Source organism: Lampetra planeri, chromosome 34, assembly GCF_965212315.1.
Source record: "Lampetra planeri chromosome 34, kcLamPlan1.2.h2, whole genome shotgun sequence".
NCBI classification, from domain to species: Eukaryota; Metazoa; Chordata; class Hyperoartia; order Petromyzontiformes; family Petromyzontidae; genus Lampetra; species Lampetra planeri.
Genome location: NC_136140.1, coordinates 337,439 through 362,574, shown reverse-complemented (window position 1 = coordinate 362,574; position 25,136 = coordinate 337,439). Strand labels below are relative to the sequence as shown.

The 25,136-nt window shown below is 49.1% G+C and overlaps 1 protein-coding gene across 1 annotated transcript; it reads left to right on the top strand.

Annotated features, from left to right (window-relative positions):
* The first annotated feature begins 782 nt into the window (after positions 1 to 782).
* LOC144729990 (transforming protein RhoA-like) lies at positions 783 to 19,322 on the top strand. The gene is made up of 5 exons (XM_078610417.1): positions 783 to 910; positions 5,808 to 5,965; positions 15,496 to 15,616; positions 16,998 to 17,128; positions 17,686 to 19,322. Exons 2-5 carry the CDS (start codon positions 5,810 to 5,812, stop codon positions 17,857 to 17,859), a joined length of 582 nt encoding a protein of 193 aa, XP_078466543.1. The 5' UTR covers positions 783 to 910; positions 5,808 to 5,809; the 3' UTR covers positions 17,860 to 19,322.
* The last annotated feature ends 5,814 nt before the right edge of the window (positions 19,323 to 25,136 follow it).

Here is a 25,136-nt window from a genome sequence, read left to right as displayed (position 1 = left end):
GGGCCCCGCGCCTTGGGGGGCCCCGCGCTTTGGGGGGCCCCGCGCTTTGGGGTGGCCCCGCGCTTTGGGGTGGCCCCGCGCTTTGGGGTGGCCCCGCGCTTTGGGGTGGCCCCGCGCTTTGGGGTGGCCCCGCGCTTTGGGGTGGCCCGCGCTTTGGGGTGGCCCCGCGCTTTGGGGTGGCCCCGCGCTTTGGGGTGGCCCCGCGCTTTGGGGTGGCCCCGCGCTTTGGGGTGGCCCCGCGCTTTGGGGTGGCCCGCGCTTTGGGGTGGCCCCGCGCTTTGGGGTGGCCCCGCGCTTTGGGGTGGCCCGCGCTTTGGGGTGGCCCCGCGCTTTGGGGTGGCCCCGCGCTTTGGGGTGGCCCGCGCTTTGGGGTGGCCCCGCGCTTTGGGGTGGCCCCGCGCTTTGGGGTGGCCCCGCGCTTTGGGGTGGCCCCACGCTTCGACGTCACGGTTTAGTTCAAGGTGTTGGGGGGGGGGCACAGTGGGATATGCGCCGGGCCCCGCACTCCCTTTCGATGGCCCTGGCTGTAGGCCACTGCGGGCTGCCGGAGATGCGGAAGCGTCTTAGAAGTTAGAACAACAGCGCCGTGATTGGTGCCCTGCGCGTGGCCGGTAGCGCCTGCGAGGTACAGCGGTCGCACATCCGGGCACCCGGCCCAGATGTGCGAGGCGGGGCGCGAGGGCGGGGCCGGCGCGCGAGTCTGGGGGAGGGGTGACGTCACAGGTACCCGCCCCCCCTGCGCCTCCCCCCCTACCCCGCCCCGCCTCCCCCGTTCCACCTTCCCCCCGCCCTCAGGAAGTATCGGCGCGCGTGGCACTGTGGGTAGTAGTTGCGAGTGCGGCTGGGTGTGGCTGCTGCTGCTGCTGTGCCGACCGCGACGACTCCGAGCACCGCGCGCACGACGAGAGCGGTGAGCGGGGGGGGGGGTGAGGGGGGGTGGATGTGGGGGCGAGAGCCCCCCCCCCGCGCCCTACACACACCGGGGGAGACTGGGGGCTGGGGGGCCCCGCTCCCTTCCCGCGGGCCCCCCACTCGGCGGCCCCGCTGTGTGCGGCGCCGCGCATGCGCAGTGGGGTTCTTTTTAATGTCCGGAGACTTCACTTCCCTGTGCGCGGGGTGACCGGGTAACGCGGGGTGAGCGTATGGGGTAACGCGTGGTGGGGGTAACGCGTGGTGGGGGTAACGCGTGGTGGGGGTAACGCGTGGTGGGGGTAACTTGGTGACCGGGTAACGCAGGTTTCGGGTAACGCAGGCTTCGGGTAACCTTAGGTTACCGGGTAACATGGGGTGCGGAGCGAGGGTAACAATGTTATGGGTAACAAGATTAAAAGTCATCTGGGGTAAGGTAACCTTGGGTAATCGGTATTATGGGGTGACTGTAAGGGATGACGAGGTAACGTATGGAACTGGGTAACGTGGTGTGAGGTAATGTGACGCGAGCTGTGGTGCGATACGAGGGTAACCTTCAGCTAATGGCTGCCTTTGTGAGGGGTAACCTGGAGTGGTGCTACTGATGAGACTGCTGTGGTGAGTGAGATCGCTAGCAGGTAACCAGGAGTTAAAGTGGCGGGTGAGCTGGTCTAAAGTAAACTTGGGTGAGGTCACTTGGAGTACGGTGACCCATTGTGAGTGGTAACCTTGAGTGAGTTATCCTAGGGTGGGGTAACCTAATAAGGAGGAGCCCTGTGGTGGGGTAACCTCGCCTGGGATATCTGGTCAAGACTCGCCAGGGATGAGTGGTAACCTAGCGAGAGGGTGACACTGGGTGAGGTTACCTCGAGTTGGGGGGTAACCTACGACAAAGTAGCACGCGCTACACAACGTGTGACGGGTAACCAGGCGGGTTAACCTGTAACTCGGGGGGGTTACCCGGTGTGTGGCGGGTAACGAGGTGAGGCTGGCGTGAGTCGGACCTCTGATGTGACGGGTGGGGGGTGGGGGGGCTGCTGGGACCCGCTCAGGGGGAGGGGAGGCAAACAAAGGCCGGGCGAGCAGTTGATGTGGAAATGTCAGCGATGAATAATTGATACAGCGCCCCTCTCTCTCTCTCGCGTGGCGGTGCCCGCACTGCCCTGCTACAGCTACACTCACTGCTGCCACCATACTGCTACAGCTGCTGCCACCATACTGCTACAGCTGCTGCCACCATACTGCTACAGCTGCTGCTACCATACTGCTACAGCTGCTGCCACCATACTGCTACAGCTGCTGCCACCATACTGCTACAGCTGCTGCCACCATACTGCTACAGCTGCTGCCACCATACTCCTAATGATAAAGTTGCAAGTACAGGACGATAGCTATACTTGATACGACAGCAACACTGCCCCAGCTATACGACTACAGCGACACTACTCTGCTTCAGTGATATAACTCCGAGCATAGTACAAGTACTTCACCTACAGCTTACATGTGCACCACAACTACTGTGCAACTGTTTCAACTAAACTATTACAGCTACACTACTGCGACAGCTACGTAGCTTCTGCTACGCTGCTGCTGCAACGACGTTAATCAAATCTCTAAATGACGAGAAGATCCATCGTAATGGAATAATACTGTCGTGCTGGCTGGAAAAGATACGTTTCAATCCACACACGGAAACCTGTAAAAAGTACACAGCCTTTGTGCATGATGCAAAACATCAGCATGCTTGTATTTTTTGGCCACTTAGGCCAATATAAAATAACATTGACACAGAGATGGACAACCGTAGACCAATTTCGTCCTTATCATGTCTCATCACCAAATGTTTTGATGGTGGCCTAAGACAAGGGGACAACAATGCACTTCTTCAGGAAATGCTGATGGTTGTTGGATAATGCACAAAGGCTGCGTTTTTACACATTTCTGCTTGTTGTTGACAGCTGCATTTCAACAACAGTTGCACGACTGCTTGTAGATTGCTGTACCATGATAATACACGAGGACCCTACTCTGCAGTGGTTGTCACGTGGGGAGACTGGCCCTTACCATAGACATGTGGAATTTCTAAGTGATTTATACAGTTAAGTTGTAACTTAAGACTTTGTAACACTCCTAGTGCACTGTAAGGTTAGACCTCCACTTCAATGTTAATAGCCCTGCTGACCCTGCCATGAAAACATGTTTTTCAGAATTGGGGTTTGAGTCTGAGCAGCATATAGTGTGGTGATGAGATGTACACGACTGTATATTTAGATTTTATTTTCATAAATTTTCAAATGCGCCTTTTCCCCCTTGAAATGTTGAATGCCGCTTGTGTTATTAAAGTGTGCGACCCAGTAAAGCAGTATCTCCACGGGGCTGAGGTTTTATTACAACACACAGAGAGAGCTCTTGTATCCATCTTAACAACCGCTGCGGCTTGGGCTCATTTCCTGCTCCATTGTAATGGGTGGCCATGCACTCTCGAATAATTTATCAGTTCCATCGCCACTTTAATGTAATTATGACAATGTCATTCTGATGGACACTCACATGGTGTGTTTCTACAAGCAGAAAGTCACCATGCACCTTGCGATTCGGAATGGAATTAATGTTTTGTCAATTGGTGTACTGTTGTGTGACAGCCAGTATTTCTTTTAGCACAAGTGTTCTCCATAACTGCTTTGTAATAAATGTTTATTGATAATCAATTACAAGAATGTTGCAAGCCGAAAAGTGCAATTTATTTACTTTAATGTAACTACATAATAGATTAATTCAATGTGGAAGAGAAACGTAATTGGTATAAGAGTTGTATTGCTTAAAGTATTACTCGTGGGAGCAGGCAGTGTGCTGCCGTGACCTCGCTTCTCTCATGGCTCCTCCGTGTGTTGTAACGCTGAGACGGCCCACGCTGCTCCGTGTGCGCTCGTTTTTGGAGGAGGATCGTGGCCACCTGTGAGTCTCAGGGTCTCCTCCGTAGCGGTGCACATGCTTTCAGGTTGCAACAGCACCTCATCGCAGCGTTCCTACACAACTAGAAAGCACGACGTTTTGATCGCAAGCAAAGACGGTCGCTTGCGTTGCGATCGAAACGTCACGATCTATTATTTTGTCTACCTACGTGACTTTACCAAAAGAACCAAAGAGTATGGATTCCTGCAGTCACGAAAGCTTCAAATCAAGATAGAAAGCTATTGTTTATCAACGTGCATGCTTACCGACTCACTAATTGTACGAGTCATTTTTCTGCGAGTGATATCAAAACTTTGTGGATGTGGGTAGCCTTGGTGAGAATTGTATCTTGTCTGATTCATCTTCTGATTTGTATGTTGTTACTTTTTACATGCAGCGACAGTTTAGCTGGCATAAACATACATGGATAAATTATTGAATGGGTCGTATGTTGTGATTATAGCAACCGATGAAAGTTAACTTCAGGAACGTATTTAAAAAGGCTCAAAGGCTGAGCTCAAAATCAATATTAGTAAAAACAAGTAATCTGCAACAAGTTTGCTGAACGAGAGAAAATCATTGTTGGAGGAGACAATAGAAAACACAAGAGTTGTAATTATTAAAGGCGACAGACCAGCATAGAAACGATGTATGAAAGAGGCCAGCCAGAGTGGTTTGCAGTACTTTTAAAAATGTAATTTGAGACTGAAAAGCATCTTACCTGTTTGTCGAAAGAGGTAACGTGTTCAATTGGTTCACATTACTTCCTGTTACATGCCTCAGAGACATGGACACCGAGATAGACAATGCAGCATAAACTTAAAAGTACTTAGGAAAAGCACCGATATGCTTGCTGGTAATTGCAACGATGCACAGACAGAGGAGCACATGGATTCAAGAACAGAGGCAGCATCCTGACTTGAGAAGAGTAAGTGTGCTTGGGCAGGATCAATCGCTGGATGGGTCGATGGGCCTTCAACGAGATTGGTAACAGAACGACAGCCGAGGGAGGGGATATACCCGAGGATGACTGTCGTGGCGATGAGATCGACTGACATGCAGGAGTGATGTGAATTTATACATCACAGATCCGTGAGGGATGGTGGTGACATTGGGAGGCCTTAATCTAGCAGGAAATGACTGCTATTTGCTTAATTTTTTTCATGATATTGTGTTGTATGTGATGTTGTATTTGTTATTTCTATATTGGATTTGTTATGTTCGTTGAAATTCATTTTTTATTTTGTTGCATTTATTATGTGTTGGTTAAACCCTGCACTCACATCAACAGCAGCCCCGGAGTGTTCTCCAGCCTGTATTTTCCTTTACCAGCTGCCAATTCCACGCCCTCGGCTAACTGCACGCTTTAGCGTGATGTCATTTGGCCTCCCTTGTCTGGAAATAGAACCTGCCCTCCCAGGGCGGCCATAGAGAGAAGATTTCCAGAACTCCTAAGCAGGTGTGAGCGCACCACCCCAGTGAGCCTCCATGACCCCTCCGGACGCTAAGGGGTCGCGTAAAGACGGCTTCATGAGACTGTGCCGTGGTCCCTTCTTTCCCACGTCTACACAGGACCCCACTTATTGGAGTGGCAGCTCTGCAAATGGCTCGTGGAATGTATACATTCTGAGGGGTGGCTTTAACGGTTCTCACCTAGTTCAGTAATATTGGAAACTGCGATTTTATTCCATCCTGTATTGTTTGTAAAATTGATGGACAGACTTATAACAAAACACTGACTGCACCATTGGCAAAATTCCCAATTCTGAAACCGACTCCTTTATGTTACTGTAATTCTGAAAGCTCACCTTGTCGCTCCTGCCAGGTGTCCACTACCACTGGGCCTCATGACAGACAGGTAGAGCTCCTCTCTTTAAACGTGAGTGACGGCGAGCGGGCGTGTACTGCAACATTGCTGATGTGCTTGCTGGGTGTGCGTGCTGCAGGGATGGCTGCCATCCGTAAGAAGCTGGTGATCGTGGGCGATGGCGCGTGCGGGAAGACATGCCTGCTCATCGTCTTCAGCAAGGACCAGTTCCCTGAGGTGTACGTGCCCACCGTCTTTGAGAACTACGTGGCCGATATCGAGGTGGACGGCAAGCAGGTAGGGTGCTGGCTGAGCGGGCGTGCATGCGCGTGTGTGTGTGACCACGTGTTGTGTGCGTGACCGAGGACGTGGGCTCACCGTGGGGTCACACTGGCTGTATGGCGTATAATGAACCGCACTCCGACCTCTCACACTTTGATGGAATTGTCACGATTTGTGGTCATGATTCCATTGAAGGATCCTCTTTTTTTGTCTTGCTTTTACATGCTTTTTTTGTTCTGTAATGTCTTGTTCTGTCTCATTAGTTTAATTAATCTAAATGTAGTGTTTGTATGTCATGTCTTTACGTCAATTTTTTATTTATTTTTGTACACAAGGTATTTACAAATAGTATTCATTGCATCCGTGACCTTATAATAATGTAACGGATTCTTACTCGTTCATATGGAGCCAGGTCCGTGTGTCAGCAAACACTGTAGACAATGTCTGTACCAAAATACACTGGAAATGTCTGTTTCCTAGCCTCTTCTGAGCCCTGCACAGGGATACCATCCATGTAGTCTGGCTTATGAGGTGATGTTGAGTGTCGTTTCCTTGCCTGCATGGGTTTTCTCTCGGTGTTCCTATCCAATTTCCTCCCACGTACAAACATGTATAACATGGGATTGGCCAAACATCCCAAGCACGGACCTCGCAAACAAAGTGTTATGGCTCGCTAAATATGGATAAATATATATAGCGTAGACATGTGCATTCAGTACTGAAAATTCCTAAGCATCTCAAAGTACTAGATTATTATTCACAAGAGAACTAAGCTCATAAAGGCAGAGAGGGATAAAGGGAAAAAGAAAAACGAGCAATAACATTTGGGACAATGCAGTGGAAGAAAACAATGGTGAATGTTTGGCCACTCACAACTGGGGCACGACAGAAGCTGAAGGACAAAATGTTGGTGATGCATCTCCGATGGGTCTTAGGGAGCGACTCGCTCCTTTGATGTAACTGCTACACAGCAGGCTCCCGAAGGGCCCTTGTGCTGCCACGGTCTCCCTGCAGCGGGCACCGGGAGAGGCCCAGCGTGCCACGGTATCACCCTAGCGTGCCGCGGTATCATCCAAGCGTGTCGCGGTATCACCCCAGCAGGCTCCTGGGGAAGTCTCGCACGGCCTCCACGTATTCCGGCGGTCCCAGGAGAAACCCCACGCAAGTGGAGAATGGTGGCAGGGGCGGGAGAGGGTCAGGAGGCAGAAGGGAAAACAGGGCTGATGCAAGGGGAAAAAATAAGACCAGAAACAAATCTTTAAAGATTGGAACAATTTAATGGGAAAAAAGGGATCAATATTTTTAGTGAAATTGCATTCTAGATATTCAAAATACGGTACATTTTATCGTGCTCTGTTCTTTAACCTTGAAAGATCAAGTTATGAGAAGTAGTTTTATAGGCAATGTTTGGTAATAAGACGCTGTTACCTTAGCACGTTCCTAATCATGGAGGTTGTATGCGGTACACAATTATTTTCATCCACATTGTTGCAGTTAAGAGGGTTTGGGCCTTATCGTACACAGACAAATACGTTCTTCATTTGAAACAGGGGGAATTGTACTGTAAATATACGTGCAAGTGCATCAGCCGTGAAGGCTGAGTAACAGCAAGATGCCGGGTGCGTGCACTGGGCAGTCAATACAGGCAGCCCAGTGTTCCGCGAGGGTTTGGAAAACCAGCGCCGCCTGCTGGTGCCGAATAACCAGATGGGCCCCACCATAGGCAGGTGGAGATTTCATTCCTGGATAACCAGCACCACCCATGCATCAGCACCAGAATGCGCCAACATGTTTGCGTCGCAGTTGTAGCATTGGTGTGATAGTGATTTACTGCTGCAAACGACGAGATAGTTGTCAATGTATAAATGAGTCGTGTCAATGTCTTCCTGCTGAAATTAGCGATGGGGCAGCACTCATCTCACAAGCATTCAACATTCCACATTGTTACGGTGGGGATTAATCTCTGTAAGACGACCACGGACTTTACAAAGTTGTATCAATTATAATAGGCCGAGTTGACTCCCATGGTTTGAGCTTCCTAGTATGAGTCGAGCACTCTGACCACATTGCCTCTTGGCTGTATACTTAATACATTTATAAGTTAAGAAAAATGTAATAAACTGTTCTACCAGCTACACAAGTCGGTGTTTAACTGCAGATTATGCCAAAATAATCTGAAACCAATCAAGTGACATCCATTCAGAATATATGAAATTCACTGTTTCACACCCTTGTATACTGTACTCGCTTTACTACCCGGCTTCGCCTGAGACATGGATTCTTGTCTTGGATTAATACACGGCCTATGCGGAGGGTGGGGGGGAGATGCGTGACGCGCACACTGCGTGACGCTGCCGCATGTGGGGGACATCACAAATGTGACGTCACCGCTCACTTGCTGTGCAAAATATATCCATTATTGTGCCCCCCCCAAAATACAAAAGTCTATTTTTAGACGTTATACATCGTGTACAGTCTGGAAGCTACCCACATGGCAAATTTCAAGTTTGTTGCATGTCGGGAAGTATGCTAAACATTTTGAACAGACACACATATTCACAACTTTGCCTTTTATATATATGGAGATGGCTTGTTATTAATTACTTTAGTGACATGACGTCTGCGATACTGAATCCTGCAGACTCTGGCGGGTAATGCCTGCTTGGGCCACACCCTTAAGTCGAGGTCTTATTCAAATAAGTTAAACTTAAAGTGTTTAAATTGTCGTGGCAAAACAGGTGCTTTTATTCAGCTAGCCCCTCCATTTGGTCAAATGCACTCCCTGTCTCTGCAACTCCATTCCAAGTCATACCCGAAAATACTCGCAAAATGAAATATTGGTAAGCAAATTTTAAACATTTATTTGAGTTGGCTTAATTTTGAGCTGGATTGGTTAGGAAATGGCGTTGAGTTTTGTTATCATTGTTATCATAAGGCAGCCTGCCTTATTCTGCTTTCAGAGCTCTTTATAACAGCTAATTGTATTGTATACAGTGTTTGCAGGTAGTAGATCCATGTAACTATTACTACACCAACTACCAAATGTCCTCTTGCATGTATGTCATCGTACAGTAGTTGCATGCGCTCACGTAGATGAACAGTGTCATTGCACGTTGCTGTACGGCAACATTGCCCAGGTAGCACATAGGAGATGTTCTATTACGTTGTCGCGATCGTGTGACTTTATCACTTCCATATTTGTGGTCTTCCTGCAGAAAGACACTAAGGTCACGTATATCTGGGTTGTCTAAAAAAACTATAAGATCTTTATATTTTCAGCTGCAGGTAATCTGTAATGTCAGCAATTTTTTATTGTGGCTTCACATGAACCTTATGGTGGGACCCCAGGCTCCCATAAGCCCCCGGCTCTGGCATATACTGCATTGCGACGTCATTTTATGTCTGTTGAAGGCGAACGATACGGAAATCTATTTCTCACGACGAGCTCTACACGATGCACTAATCAAAGTTTCAATGTTTTGTTTATGATTACGGCAATTTTGGCAAAGATGGGTACTTGGTGAATAACGAGAGGATTAATTTGTGGTGGGTCGTGGCGTTTATGTGCGTGGTGGGACAGAGTCACCAAAAATAAATTAATGAATTACGATTTTGCCTTACGTTTATTCGGGACCCGGGTCCCGCCATAAGCTTCACATGAGTCGGCAATTCACAGATATTCTATTTAAATTGTAGGATTATAACTGCATAATAATATATCAGTCTTTCATCCAGGGAGTCCTCACTTAATCTCAGGATTAATTTTCACAAGGGTCCTGGCAAGATTTTGCAATGTGTAATCCCTGTGGTCCATTATTGGGATGTTCAGTCAGTCAGTTCCATTTCTGAATGAGTGTATTTGCAAGTGTGTGGAAATATGAGTTTCGCAAGAAAATGCACGCATGCACGGACTCTGCAGACAGGTCAACAAACCTACTTGCACTGGAATTCACCAATTCCGAGTCCTGAAGGAGGAGGGGTGTCACGCACGCGATGAATTCCACGCCCTCCGCCCCCACGCCCCCGGACAACTGCTGGGTCATGGCAGTGTTGCCACACCCGGCACACTCAGGCTCCTACCGGATTCACTGTTCAAAGCCATCGAGGTTGTTCCTGGTTAAATATGTTTTATTCTTGTAACTTTCATGATGATAATATTATACTACACCTTCCTCCTGTTGTCACTCTCTTCTATCACCTTCCTTTCCTTATACATGAACTCTACGATACGATTACATTACAGTGTTGATTATGTAGCATTTACATATAAACATCTCAAAAGCTCACGAAAATAAATCTTGTCAAAGCCCTTCTTATTGACCCTTCCAGCGTGCTCGCCAGCATTCTTTCCCAATGCTCATACAATCGCCCAGGTCCGCACAATCTGGGGAATACCAAGTCGAGCGACATGCACACTTGTGGCCCTATTCATCCATGCTTTTGTTCTGGTTGCTCCTCTTCCTGTCGTCAGTGACCGCTTCCTATCCTGACTGCCTCGTCATTACTTGTCTCTGAATTTTATACTCAGTGAATCGCATTGGAGGGGAGTTGATTGCGTTTCCACAAAGAATCAGATGAAGGACCCTACTCGGTCTCATTGTTGGTATCAATATGCACACTTCTCTCGTTAAATCACCACCACTCCCAGGTGACACCACCGCCGTCAGACCATGAGTTTCGTCTGAAAAATTGGGATTCCCTCATGATTTGGTATCGATTCATATAGTTAGTATGAGCAGGAGTGGTGGTGATTTGGTTAGGAAAATTTTTATTTGAGCACTAAAGCGAGAACTGGTTTCCCAAGCTCTCACTATCACTTCCACCCTAATCCGCCCACCCCCTCTCCACGGAGAGACGTGTCATGGCGCATTTGGGAGTGGTGCTGGTTGGGGAGTGGTGCTGGTTGGTGAGTGGTGCTGTTGGTGAGTGGTGCTCTTTGTGCTGTGGTGCTGGTTGGTGAGTGGTGCTGTTTGTGCTGTGGTGCTGGTTGGTGAGTGGTTCTGTTTGTGCTGTGGTGCTGGTTGGTGAGTGGTGCTGGTTGGTGAGTGGTGCTGTTTGGTGAGTGGTTCTGTTTGTGCTGTGGTGCTGGTTGGTGAGTGGTGCTGTTTGGTGAGTGGTGCTGGTTGGTGAGTGGTGCTGGTTGGTGAGTGGTGCTGGTTGGTGAGTGGTGCTGGTTGGTGAGTGGTGCTGGTTGGTGAGTGGTGCTGGTTGGTGAGTGGTGCTGGTTGGTGAGTGGTGCTGGTTGGTGAGTGGTGCTGGTTGGTGAGTGGTGCTGGTTGGTGAGTGGTGCTGGTTGGTGAGTGGTGCTGGTTGGTGAGTGGTGCTGGTTGGTGAGTGGTGCTGGTTGGTGAGTGGTGCTGGTTGGTGAGTGGTGCTGGTTGGTGAGTGGTGCTGTTTGTGCTGTGCTGTGGTGCTGGTTGGTGAGTGGTGCTGGTTGGTGAGTGGTGCTGTTTGGTGAGTGGTGCTGGTTGGTGAGTGGTGCTGGTTGGTGAGTGGTGCTGTTGGTGAGTGGTGCTCTTTGTGCTGTGGTGCTGGTTGGTGAGTGGTGCTGTTTGTGCTGTGCTGTGGTGCTGGTTGGTGAGTGGTGCTGGTTGGTGAGTGGTGCTGTTTGGTGAGTGGTGCTGGTTGGTGAGTGGTGCTGGTTGGTGAGTGGTGCTGGTTGGTGAGTGGTGCTGGTTGGTGAGTGGTGCTGTTGGTGAGTGGTGCTGTTTGGTGAGTGGTGCTGGTTGGTGAGTGGTGCTGGTTGGTGAGTGGTGCTGTTTGGTGAGTGGTGCTGGTTGGTGAGTGGTGCTGTTGGTGAGTGGTGCTGGTTGGTGAGTGGTGCTGTTGGTGAGTGGTGCTCTTTGTGCTGTGGTGCTGGTTGGTGAGTGGTGCTGGTTGGTGAGTGGTGCTGGTTGGTGAGTGGTGCTGTTTGGTGAGTGGTGCTGGTTGGTGAGTGGTGCTGGTTGGTGAGTGGTGCTGTTGGTGAGTGGTGCTGGTTGGTGAGTGGTGCTGTTGGTGAGTGGTGCTCTTTGTGCTGTGGTGCTGGTTGGTGAGTGGTGCTGGTTGGTGAGTGGTGCTGGTTGGTGAGTGGTGCTGTTGGTGAGTGGTGCTCTTTGTGCTGTGGTGCTGGTTGGTGAGTGGTGCTGGTTGGTGAGTGGTGCTGGTTGGTGAGTGGTGCTGTTTGGTGAGTGGTGCTGGTTGGTGAGTGGTGCTGGTTGGTGAGTGGTGCAGGTTGGTGAGTGGTGCTGGTTGGTGAGTGGTGCTGTTTGTGCTGTGGTGCTGGTTGTGCTGTGGTCTACAAGCAGGAAGTGTCCAGTGTGGATGTTCCAGTGTCTTGACTAGTTGACATATTGGAGATGATAGCGACATGTGTGCACTCGGGCATGTGGATGGTACCATCTCCTGGATCCGAGTGAGGCCCACAGTATGATGACATCCCATTCATTGTTACACGTAATCGTCATACCTGGCATAATGGATGGGGGTTATTGGGGGAATATGCTTGTCATGGCTAGGGAACTACTTCTAACGTTAGTGCCAACATCTCTCTTTGTGACCCAGTGCATGCATGCTGTGATCCATTAACGTGTACGATATTAACTCACGAGAGGGCACTGAAGCATAACAAGCACTTAAGTTCCTGTAGAGTAAGCAGCAGCTTCTTTTACTTGAAATGTGAATTGTTTCTGTAAGAATATATGGTTTTCAGTTCACATTCTTAGTTTGTGATTGTTTTACATCAAGTCTGCATGACAATAGCTAACAAGAATACATTGTTGAATTGTTACGCTGAATTCCAGCTTTGTATGTAATCGTGTTACTTTGTGGGTGGATTGTGACATGACTTACAGCAGAAGTTTAAAAAAGTGAAATGTATCAATCCGACTTTTTTGTTACATTCACTATATAGCGAGTTGTCGTTGTGATAATTGATTACTTGTAGTTTATGAAAATTATGTAAAGCACTAAAACGAATGGACAAATGACCAAAACAGTACAAATTAGACCGTAGGAACAAAGCAATTAGAATCGATGAATGAGTCTCAATTATGACAATTCATGAGCTCGTACAGGGGCTGGCAAGTTGTCGGTACGGTCGCTGCGGAGGCTGTTGGTGTGGCGTTGACGGTGCTCAGTCTGCTGCTGCTGTTGTTATTATGAGAACATATTGAAAACACCTCCCTCTGTCGTCCTTAACGCTGCCTTGTGAAACAGCCTTTTAGGCAGGGTCAGTACTGATGGCAGTGAAGTATTTTTCACCCCTCCGCTTGTGCATAACTGCCAATTCATTTCCCTTAAGATAATTCATTACCTTGTAGTGTAGTTGCGCCCAAATAAATTATGTGTGTGATTGTATTGTGCTTGTCCATTATGTCACGTTTAATCATTTAATTCTTCGTACATTCTCAGTCTGTTTTTGTTTATATTTTATCGTTTTTATTTCTGCACTGAATGTACCCAGACATTGCACCCTTTTGATCTATCATGGGGACTGAGAACCTTTGCTTGTGCAATTCTCTTCATTTCAAAGGCCAAGATTTGTCCCATTTCCGATTCCCTACGGGATTTACTCAAAGGGATTGCCTCAAATTCCACGAGACAATTGTGGCGAAGTGGGCACCACCCTCAAGTTCGCCATTATTCACGTCCAAAGAAAAAGATTCCCCGTATCGCCTTTAACAAATGTTAGGGCAAGTACTGTTAGCGAGTAGCACCAGTGAAGGCCACCACGGCAAACGAGGGGGTGTGGGTGGCCAGCACCATGCCCAGCTCTCTTCGTGTCCCTCGGAGTGATGTTTATACATCACACAAAGTACTAATTTGAGGCTGAGTCGACCTAGTGGAGAACTGGTTCAGATATTCGTCACCGGTGTTTGCCGTGAAATCACGTCGTCAGGTTCGTAGTGTAGAACAATAACCGCTGCGCTACCGCTCCCCATACAAAGAAAAAGATCCCCGTATCACCTTAACAGTCTAAGGGCACAACCACCTATGAAGGCCGGCACAGCACACGAAGGGGGTGGGTGGCCAGCACCACTCCCGACCGTATTTGTCTCCCCAGTGGTGATGTTTACACACCATACCAGGTACTCATTTGAGGCTGAGTCGGCCTAGGGGAGGACCATAACCGGTTCAGATAATTGTCACTGGCGTTGGCCTTGAGCGGCAATCGAAATCAGGTTGTCGGGTTCATAGCTGTCCCGTAGTGGTACACACGCAGAGACACGCACACAGCCACACACACAGCCACGCACACAGCCACGCACACAAACACTCACACAGCCACACACACAGCCACACATACAAACTCTCACACAAACACGCACACAGCCACACACACAAACACTCACACAGACATGCACACAGCCACACACACAAACTCACTCAGCCACACACACAAACACTCACACGTGCCCAAACCCACAAATGCACACGTGCAAAATCGCATACAAATACTCTCCCCACACAGACACTGTACTGTCACAAATAGACAAAAAAAAGATCCCCCACATAGACTTTTAACAGATTGTTAGTGAGCACCTAATAAGACCGGCATGGCAACACGATAGATACACACAAAACATTCTCTCTCGGACACGCACACATGAAGACATAATGCAAAGTAACACACTTGAACAGTTGCATACATACCCTCACACACTCGCACAAATAAATAGCACACACAATCACACTCGCATATAAAAAATCATGAACATAAATATACAACAGCATCTTAAACAGGACTTCGACAATCTTCAACTTAACGCCCTAAAACTGTTCCTCGACGCTGTGAAGACCAAAGTTATATTATTCTCTTAAACCTGTCTCACCGCCTTTGCAAATTGTGGATCTGGACTTGCACTGTATCAAGCAGGTTGACAGCTTTAAACATCGAGGCATTTATCCTGGACTCATCTGTCTTTCAAGACCCACATCGATCATATGGCCAGCAAGATAAAAATCTAAATTGGATTCTGAGATAGAAACAAATGCTGTATTTCACCTCGGCTCCATGTGAATACAGCTGAAGCCACCATCCTGCCCATGTTTGATTATTGTGACACCATCTATTGCCTACCGTCTGAATCTACCTGTATTTTAGATGGAACTTTAAATGTGCTACTTAATCCATCCTCTTCGTGATGGCTATTTAAAGATGTAACTATTCTTTGTATGAATTGGTCTACGCTAGTGATGCTTAACATTACTGTTCATTATAACAGGCAGAAGCCATGTCCTGTCTGTGACAACATTGTATGTGTGTATATCGTGGCAAAATGGATTGCATGCTGCATCATTGATTAGTGGTATTTGAACCTCCTGTGAGCCTTTGGTCAACTCGGCGTGGTGTGCGAACATCAGCATGGGGTTAAAAAAAGATGGCCAAGAGTGGCGTTGGCATCGCCACCACTGCGTCATGTGCAGCACTTGCTGCTGTAATCCGCAATGCTTTACAGGGGGTTTCTCTTCATGTGTCCTTTGTGAGTGATCCTTCGTGAGTGCCTGTATTCATGTTTTGTATCTTTGTGTGCGCGTTTCCATTTATCTGTGCGTGTGTGCAGGTGGAGCTGGCCTTGTGGGACACAGCTGGGCAGGAGGACTACGACCGGCTGAGGCCTCTTTCTTATCCAGACACCGACGTCATCCTCATGTGCTTCTCTATCGACAGTCCCGACAGCCTGGGTACCAATCTCCTTCCCCCTCACAGTGGCCGTGTAGCGAGAGTCCAGCGCATAGCTTCACACATACACAACAACAACCGCCGTTCTTCACTAAATGGCGGTGACGTCACCACAGGACTTGTGCCACGCTAGGTGCACTTTGAGGCCACATGAAATGTCAAAGGCTCGCTGTCAGGAGGTCACGGAGCAGACCCAGGTACCATGGGTTGACTGACAGATGTTTGGCAGGTGCACCAACTGTGCTCCCCTACTGTGCCAACTTGCTGCGTTTTAGCTGCCTGGCGCTCCGCTCGTTGCTATGAACGTCGCTCCTCTGGGCTCCATTGTTACTGGAAGGCCTCAACTACCAAGTAGCATCCTTCGTGAGCCTCCTACACAGTTCCGTCACATGCATTGTTTTCCAGGCCATGTGTTCACAACACATTGTGCGCATAACAGTTATCGCCATGGCGTGTAGTGTCATCGGAAAACCCAATCTTATTCTTGTGTAGTTGTGTGTATTTGTCTCCTACTTGATAAGAAAACCCATCTTACAAATATTCCTGCTCTATGGAGTACCCCAGATTTTGTATCTCTCTACACAGTCCCTTAGACCACTGTTGCCTTGCTGTATATTTCTTCACTCATTCTCTCTCAGTCACCCTACTATTTACTGGATATGCCCTCCCTGTTATATATATCTTGGCTGTGCCACAGTATTTTCAAATTGATAAGCAGACAGACTGAAAATGAAAATAAGATAGTTAACATTTAACCACAGAGACACCCAGACACGAATGTTAAACAGTTAAATAAACAGACACACAGACATTCAATTGAACACGGGAGACAGACACGCAAATCCTAATGAAACCATGAAATAGACATGAACAGACGGCTGTCCTAACAATTACCTTTTAATTATTGCAGCTGGGTTGGGCAGAATTTGGTAATAAAAACAAAAGTATATTGTCGTGTAAAACCAGTGCCGAGCACTGTCCTAGGATACTGTCCTAGGTTGGTGAAACAGGAGGCTGCTATTTCCTTTGTAGGGATCCTGAAGGGAAGATTATTTATCAAATGTATGATCGTGCACTTGTCCAATCAAGGATAAGTGGGCTGAGAGCACGAGTGCCTGACACTTGGCCAGCTGGTATATCCATGTGTGGTTGACCATGATTTTTGGAGTCATCTCGGCAGCACTGCCATTGTGCTTGGATATAGATGTGAGCATTCGTTATGGCACCTTTATTATGCTCTTCTTGTCCACGTGTTCATATCCTTAAATGCTTTGAAAATGTTGCCAAAGGCTCTTTCTCACAATCGCTGAAGAGGAAACGCGTTGCGTCGTATACCGCTTTCCTCACGCGCGTTTTTCTCATGGACGTAATTTCTGCGCTCAGAAAACATCCCCGAGAAGTGGACCCCGGAGGTGAAGCACTTCTGCCCCAACGTGCCCATCATCCTGGTGGGCAACAAGCGCGACCTGCGGCACGACGACGCCACCCGCCGTGAGCTCGCCAAGATGAAGCAGGTGAGGTGGGGCTCCGCGTGGTGCGCTGCCTCAAGGGGTCCCGGTGCCCTGGCAGCACCCTGAGCTGGCACGGCTCAGAGTTGGCTTGGTTAACATAGGGGGCTTTCTTGCATTACTGGTAATCGCATGCAAAAAAACGCTCAAGTTCCGGTTAGAATTTTAGTGCACGTATAATAGTAATGTCTCGTAGCGTTAAGCTTGGGTTATAGTTGGAAGTGCTCCACGAAATCAGGTAAGAAGTTAAATCGCTGTCATCTACTATACAAGTACCATTCTGGAGGAAGTCAACAACAGTGGCTCTGTGGGCTACATTCTCACCATGAGAATGTGGAAATTCCTCCAGACGTTCACGGCCAGAATTGGGAATGCACCCCCCCCCCCCCCCATCGCTTGTATGTATGTCTTTTGAACTTCTTTCGCACCGTGCCAACATAGCCAACCGTAATAATCGTGTGAAGAGAGGGTTGCTTTGACTCGGTAATGACAGTGTGATGAGCGAGTGGGCAGTGCCCCCACCACCCCCCTCACCCCCCACCGTGGTCATCGTCGTTGCACAGGAACCGGTGAGGACCGAGGAGGCGCGTGACATGGCCAACAAGATCGGTGCCTTCGGCTACATGGAGTGCTCGGCCAAGAACAAGGAGGGCGTGCGCGAGGTGTTTGAGCTGGCGACGCGCGCCGCGCTGCAGGTCCGCACGCGCAAGAAGAAGTCGGGCTGCCGACTGCTCTAGTCTCAGCCGCTCCCCGTGCGCCGGGAGGGGCACGGCTCACGGGACCCGGCCTCGTGACAACGCGGCAGAATCCGGCTACCTTTTGAGAGTTTCCCCGGACGCAACGGTGGACTCGATTAACCGCATTTGTTTGGGGAACGGGCGACCCTTTGCGGATGAATGATTGTCAAGGTAATTGGACGTTAACCGGATCGCATTGAGCGCTATTAATACAAACAAATTCTGTCAAGCCAGTTTTGGACAGGAGATGATTTGGCGGTGAGGAAGGAGGGGGGGGTGTTGCGGTGAGATGGGAGAGTGCAGGGCTTCGGAATAAATTGATCAAATGTGAGTGGGCCCCAACCTCGCAATATAAATAAGTTCACCAGTGCACATGCCAGCAGCATTGTTTGAGACTGATTGAAGTGTGGTTAATCGAGTCGACTTTGTATAAATTAATCCCAATGAATTGTTACCGATTGAAAATGAACAATTATTATAGGGGATCAGTAGGGATTCTGCTAGGTTTCATGAGATCTCCCTTTGCTGAGTTTGGTGTCCCTTGTTTATGAAGCACAGATCTCTGGCCCTATTGCCTTCCTGTTTAAAGTGCAGCCAGGCTGTGGTGCTCCCCACTAGGTGTGTCTAGAAGCCTTTGTGCCTGCGCACTGTGGTGTAAAACCTCAGGTTAGTCCTCTCATAAGCATATCCACAATGTTCGTTTTGAATCCACGGCGTAACTAAGATTGATTGGACGTGATTGGGACACAGTGCGAGCGCGGCAGCTTGCTCTGTCGTCGCGGACATCGCGAGCGACGGCAAGTGATTGCGCTTGAGCGGCGTTTCCGAAGGCCTTCCCGCTGGCGTGCTGCTGCTGCACACTGTGTGGTGGGGCTATACTTGTGACATGACTAATGGGTGGGCTGTCGCTCCATCGTGATTCCCCGGCACTGTGGCCGTGTTTGTCCCGTGCGTTTGGCAGCCAGAATCTCACACCAGTGCGTTTTGAAGTGATGTCCGTCTGTTGCTACTGTTGTTACGTGCACCTGCCAAAGCCAGAACACAATACTAGAGGTTGCCTTCTCAGCACGTTGAGCATTTGTATTTTAGATTGCGAAGTCTTTTGGAAACTAAAAAAAACGTCGAATGATGATTTTGTAATTAAGGTACTGTGACCACCTCTGCGTCTGGTTTATTAAGTCGTGCTGTGGCTCATTGGGCACTCCCGGTGTAATTGTTGGGAAAAGGGATTGGTGTTTGGTTTAACTAATTTTGTTCTCCCCAATTAAGCCAATTTTGTCAATCAGGCAGCAGTGGCTCATTGCACACAATTCTAACTCGTGTGAGGTAGCACGTTAGATTACTTAGTTAAATTCACATAGGTGATTCTGTTTATTGTTATTATTATCTGTTAAAGTAATTCCAGACTGAAATGTTCTGCTTCGTGTACCATGGTCTGTTTTGGAATAAAGAATATGCTGTTGTATGTGGTGAAGTGGCCCTTGCAGAGCGATTGTGCAGTGGGGAGCGGTGGTCTAGCGGTTAGCGCACTACACTACGAACCCGGCAGAGACTCGTTAGATTCTCGCTCACGGAAATACCGGTGAGAATTATCTGAACCAGTCCGGGGTCGACTCGACTTCAAATACGCTCCTGGTGTTGTGTGGGAAGACAAAGGCGGACAGGGCGTCGTGCTGGCCACCCACCCACTCGTGTGCCATTCCGGCCTTCATATGTACTACTTGCTAACAGCACTTGCCCCAACAGTCTTGTTAAGGCTACATGGGGGATCTTTGCTTTTGTTGAAGAGCGTGCTCGGCACCAGACCCGAACAAGGTCCTCCCCAAGTAGCCTCGTGATTCAATTAAAATGAAATCTGCAAATGCGTGCATTGGACATAATGCGTGTCAGAATACAATCGATTTGTGAATAATTTTCCTTCAGGCGAATACAATACCCTGGACGATAAGACAGGTTACCGACCACACTCCCACGGAGACAAAATCCCGTACAAAGGAGCTGGTTTTAGGATCCCGCCTCGATGAGGGGCTTTGCACCAGAAACCTCATCTCTAGTCGATCTCTTGAGATGTTCCGTAGGTGCAGCTAAAGTTTGAGAGCTTACAAGAAAGGGGGAGTGGGCTACACTCGCACGGTACACCGACAAAAGATGGCCATGCCATATGCCAAACTATTTTATAAAGCAGATGGTACAGCTGCGGTGGTATAAACGATTAATAAATTCCTGAACCCTGAGCCTGAAGTGTGCCAAATTACCAAGTCGTGCAGGGAGGGTAAATACTCGGGGGTGTTTTGTATTCGGGTCACCATTCTCGATATGATTGGCGCCACATCCGTGATATATTCACTGCTGGATTTAGGCCTCCCCATGTCGCCATCTTCGTTGATCCTGCATTCCCAAATCCCTAACACTGCTGCTGATGCGATTGGCATTGTTCCATCGCAATGGATGTCGCTCGAAGGGATGGTGGCCGGTGGTTGAGACTCGTGACAGTTGCAGCCAAAGGAGCGACGCGAGAGAGCGTCTACTGCGTGGCGATGACATCTCGTGTGCAGGAGGCAGGTGAATTTCTGCCGTGCAGAACTGTCGGGCATGGTGATGCCTTGGGGGGTCTTCATCCAGCACGGCTGATGACCACCAAGGAACGTTGTGGTTTTAGCACGAGCATCGGAGCTGTGATGGTGCACGATGGGGCTGCATTGTCCCACCAAAGGTTTGGCCTGAACTCGTGGCATGTGGAGGAGTAGAGCTCTCGAGGGGGCCGCCTCCGCGCGGCGATCTGCACCGCTCCGCGAAGATTGACGGCGCATTTAATGGAACGTTGATGACTCTTCTTACAAGGCCAGGGCCCATCACGTGCACGTTCGTGGCGGTGTGGTGACAGCGCGGTCTGAGCAATGTAAACAAGCTGCAGTACACAGAACTTGCAGACACTTGAGCATCCTGAGCAATGTAAACAAGCTGCAGTACACAGAACTTGCAGACACTTGAGCATCCTGAGCAATGTAAACAAGCTGCAGTACACAGAACTTGCAGACACTTGAGCATCCTGAGCAATGTAAACAAGCTGCAGTACACAGAACTTGCAGACACTTGAGCATCCTGAGCAATGTAAACAAGCTGCAGTACACAGAACTTGCAGACACTTGAGCATCCTGAGCAATGTAAACAAGCTGCAGTACACAGAACTTGCAGACACTTGAGCATCCTGAGCAATGTAAACAAGCTGCAGTACACAGAACTTGCAGACACTTGAGCATCCTGAGCAATGTAAACAAGCTGCAGTACACACAATATCAGACACTTGAGCATCCTGAGCAATGTAAACAAGCTGCAGTACACAGAACTTGCAGACACTTGAGCATCCTGAGCAATGTAAACAAGCTGCAGTACACAGAACTTGCAGACACTTGAGCATCCTGAGCAATGTAAACAAGCTGCAGTACACAGAACTTGCAGACACTTGAGCATCCTGAGCAATGTAAACAAGCTGCAGTACACAGAACTTGCAGACACTTGAGCATCCTGAGCAATGTAAACAAGCTGCAGTACACAGAACTTGCAGACACTTGAGCATCCTGAGCAATGTAAACAAGCTGCAGTACACAGAACTTGCAGACACTTGAGCATCCTGAGCAATGTAAACAAGCTGCAGTACACAGAACTTGCAGACACTTGAGCATCCTGAGCAATGTAAACAAGCTGCAGTACACACAATATCAGACACTTGAGCATCCTGAGCAATGTAAACAAGCTGCAGTACACAGAACTTGCAGACACTTGAGCATCCTGAGCAATGTAAACAAGCTGCAGTACACAGAACTTACAGACACTTGAGCATCCTGAGCAATGTAAACAAGCTGCAGTACACAGAACTTGCAGACACTTGAGCATCCTGAGCAATGTAAACAAGCTGCAGTACACAGAACTTGCAGACACTTGAGCATCCTGAGCAATGTAAACAAGCTGCAGTACACAGAACTTGCAGACACTTGAGCATCCTGAGCAATGTAAACAAGCTGCAGTACACAGAACTTGCAGACACTTGAGCATCCTGAGCAATGTAAACAAGCTGCAGTACACAGAACTTGCAGACACTTGAGCATCCTGAGCAATGTAAACAAGCTGCAGTACACAGAACTTGCAGACACTTGAGCATCCTGACCCGCTTACATGACCAATCATGAAGCCCCCGGACCCTTTAGATTCTCCTACAAATCTGCCCATCCAAGCAGATCTGCGAAACCTGAATCACCTGAAATTGTGCAGTTTTTGACCACATCCCTTGGAATGTGTTGCACTTCCGAGAAATGGCAACGGATGTTTGGCAAACGCGAGCATCCCGAAGCAGCAGTTCTGATCACTAATCTCACTCAAGAATCTCCGGGATTTAATCTACCTCGGAATCAATGGTCGTCCAAATTAGAATCGAGACCACGCAGTTCACGGCAGATCCGAACGTGTCCTTCGCAAGTGGACATTCCAAGAAAGCCCAACGTGTGATTGTGGAAACAACGTCGTCGATCCCTTCGTGAGCTTCTGTGGCAGCATGAAATAGAGGCATTAAAGCAACCCACCACCCAACTCAGGGTCGGCAACCTACGGCTCCGGAGCCGCATGCGGCTCTTTACAGGCTGCTTCTTGACAATATGTACGTATGTACTCAGATGCATTGCGGCTCTTGAAATACTGAATTTTGTACCGAATTGGAAAGAAATGGCTCTTCTTGTTATTTTGGTTGCCGACCCCTGACCCAACTGAAGTCATTTCCTGGCTAAGCGGTCTGGGCGTGCGTTGCCAGTGGCCTAGACGTGTGCAAGACGCACAACGAATTTCCCCACTCGGGGCTCCAGCAATCAGGAAGCTCGTGAGACGCCGCTTTGGGGGGGGGGGGGGCGCGTGGCCACGGGATTCTCCAACGCCATCACTGAGCGGCCACAGAGATGACGCTGAGCTGTGACGCCATCCCCACAGCAATTGGCGCAAGACACGTGGCAAGGGCCTTGGGGCAAGCGATAAAAGTTGGCCTCCATCCAATTTCCCCCTCCCCTCGACGTAGCGCGGTGCCTGGCCACCTCTGGCCCATGGGGTGCCCGTGGAATGGTACCGCCTGCACACTCGAGTGCTGCGCCAAGTTGGTGTTGGGGTGGCACAATGCCGCCACAGCGAGACGTGCATGCTGCGCCCACGCTGTGCCTCGCAGCTCCCTGGAGGGGGCAGCACAGGCACCAGATTCCTCGCAAGGACTGGACAGGCGTCTAGACTGGCGTAACGAGCGTTCTTAAGAGAATTCGCTAAGAGCAGTTTGAACTTACCAATGTGCTCGCAAAACGAGAAAATGCTCGTGTAACGAGCAGAGACCGATCGATAACGTCATGTTATATTTTTCATACATGCTTAGCAAACATAAACATCTTCTTGGTTTTTTCGGTAAAGTCACGTAGAAGGGAAGTAATAAAATAATAAAAATAAAACATAATAAAACAATTCTCACGACGTTTCGGCCACAACGCAAGCAGCCGTCTTCAGGTAAAGAATGAGAACCTGTCAAGCTGGGAGCTTATATATACGCTGAGTTGGGGGGGGGTGTAAGAAGAGCGCCTTAACAAAGGGATGTGCATATCAAGAGGCGTAGGAGGTGGGCGGGGGGGTTTCAAGGGAGGGCGCAGGGGGTAGCAATAACAAAGGGATGGAATGTTAAAGCAATGAAACATGTGAATGGGAGAGCGGTGACCGAACACCAACAGCGGAGCAAGTAATGCATTCCCTGTGGAGAACACAAGATACACAGTTAATGCCTGTGAGTGGATTGCGGACTGAAAGTCGCCGTAAACGTGAACAACAATCAGTTAAGATCCGAAACATAAACATTTTAATTAAAGTTACTGTAAAAAACGAGAGGCCAGTCATCGCCAGACCACGTGGTAGTACACCCGGTTTCCGCTGTGGTCCGGCGATAGCTTCGGGATGGCAACGTGGGCTGTGACCTTGCGGTTCAAGTCGCTCGTTGCCAGGGGCGGCCCTTCCATGGGGGCGAACTCGGAGGTCGCCTGGGCCGCCAAGTTAATTGGGGCACCAAATTCGAAGACATTTTCTTTTCAATAATGAACACGTCATTATTTAAATTCCCGTGCGCGTACAGATGGAATATAGATTATCATTCATTTCTCAACATTTCCGAGAATGTATTGGTTGGACGGACCAAACGAATAGTTATGCCCCTGTTTAAAAAAAAAATACGCTGAACAAACATTAAACGGAAAATAGTGGCAACATGTTTCCCAGTTTACCAAAAACCTCAGCCTCGATCTGCCCTTGGGGTTTTGCATGGATCGCCAGGGCGCCAGTCGCTGGTCTCGGGCCGTCCCTGCGGGTCTCTGCCGTGCCCAGTCCAAATCCCGCTGTGTCTCACCTACTGGCCCCAGGTAACTACCGGTGCACAACAGGGACTTTTTGCACACGGGGTTTCTGTTTGAAGTGATCGTTTTGACAAATGCACGTTTGTGTACTGTAAACTGTCGTAACGTAGGCAGCTGGGCATGACATCATCATCTTTCAGACCTGTGCACTGACGCGAAACACAACTTCTAAAATATGTGCCTGGTATCGATCAAGGATTCCAAATGGTGTGAGATTCAAACTCTATAAAGAATAGGGGTGGCTACATGGTTTTCATGAAAGTCATGGACAAAGTTTAGAGCCAACCCCAATGTGTTGGAAGAAAGTTGTACGCTGAGGTTAGTGATCGTATCCGTCCAAGATTCGTGGTTTTGTCTATTGACTCTTCCATTGCCAAACGCGCCCTGACGCGCCCATTGTGCAGGGCGCGACAGAGAACCGAGAGCCCTGCCGCGCGTTCACGCCGCGTGGCATTTCAACGAAACGCGTGTCGAGTCCATCACCCGGGCGGGGACGTCTGCCAGAGCGGACTGCGCGAGTTTGGTTCTCTGGCACGCACGCACGCCGCGCGGCGCAGAGCAAATAGAACGGGGGCCGTGAAATATTGTGGACTAAATTATGATAACATTGGTTCGGTGACACGTGATGATAATGCCCAACTAAGGTTATCCTGGGCGCGTGCTTGCCCGTGTCAGGAGTTGATTTAGTACCCACGGGGGCTGCGCTGTCCCCCGCGGTGGCGTTGCGAGCCGTGGAGGGGGGCGGTGCTGCAGGCCCCAGTCCAGCCTCTTACATTTTTCCACAGCCGACTCCAAACGATTGCCCAAGCTCTGACGTCCCATAAGTGTGAAGGTGTTATCGTCCAATTACTGACTGTT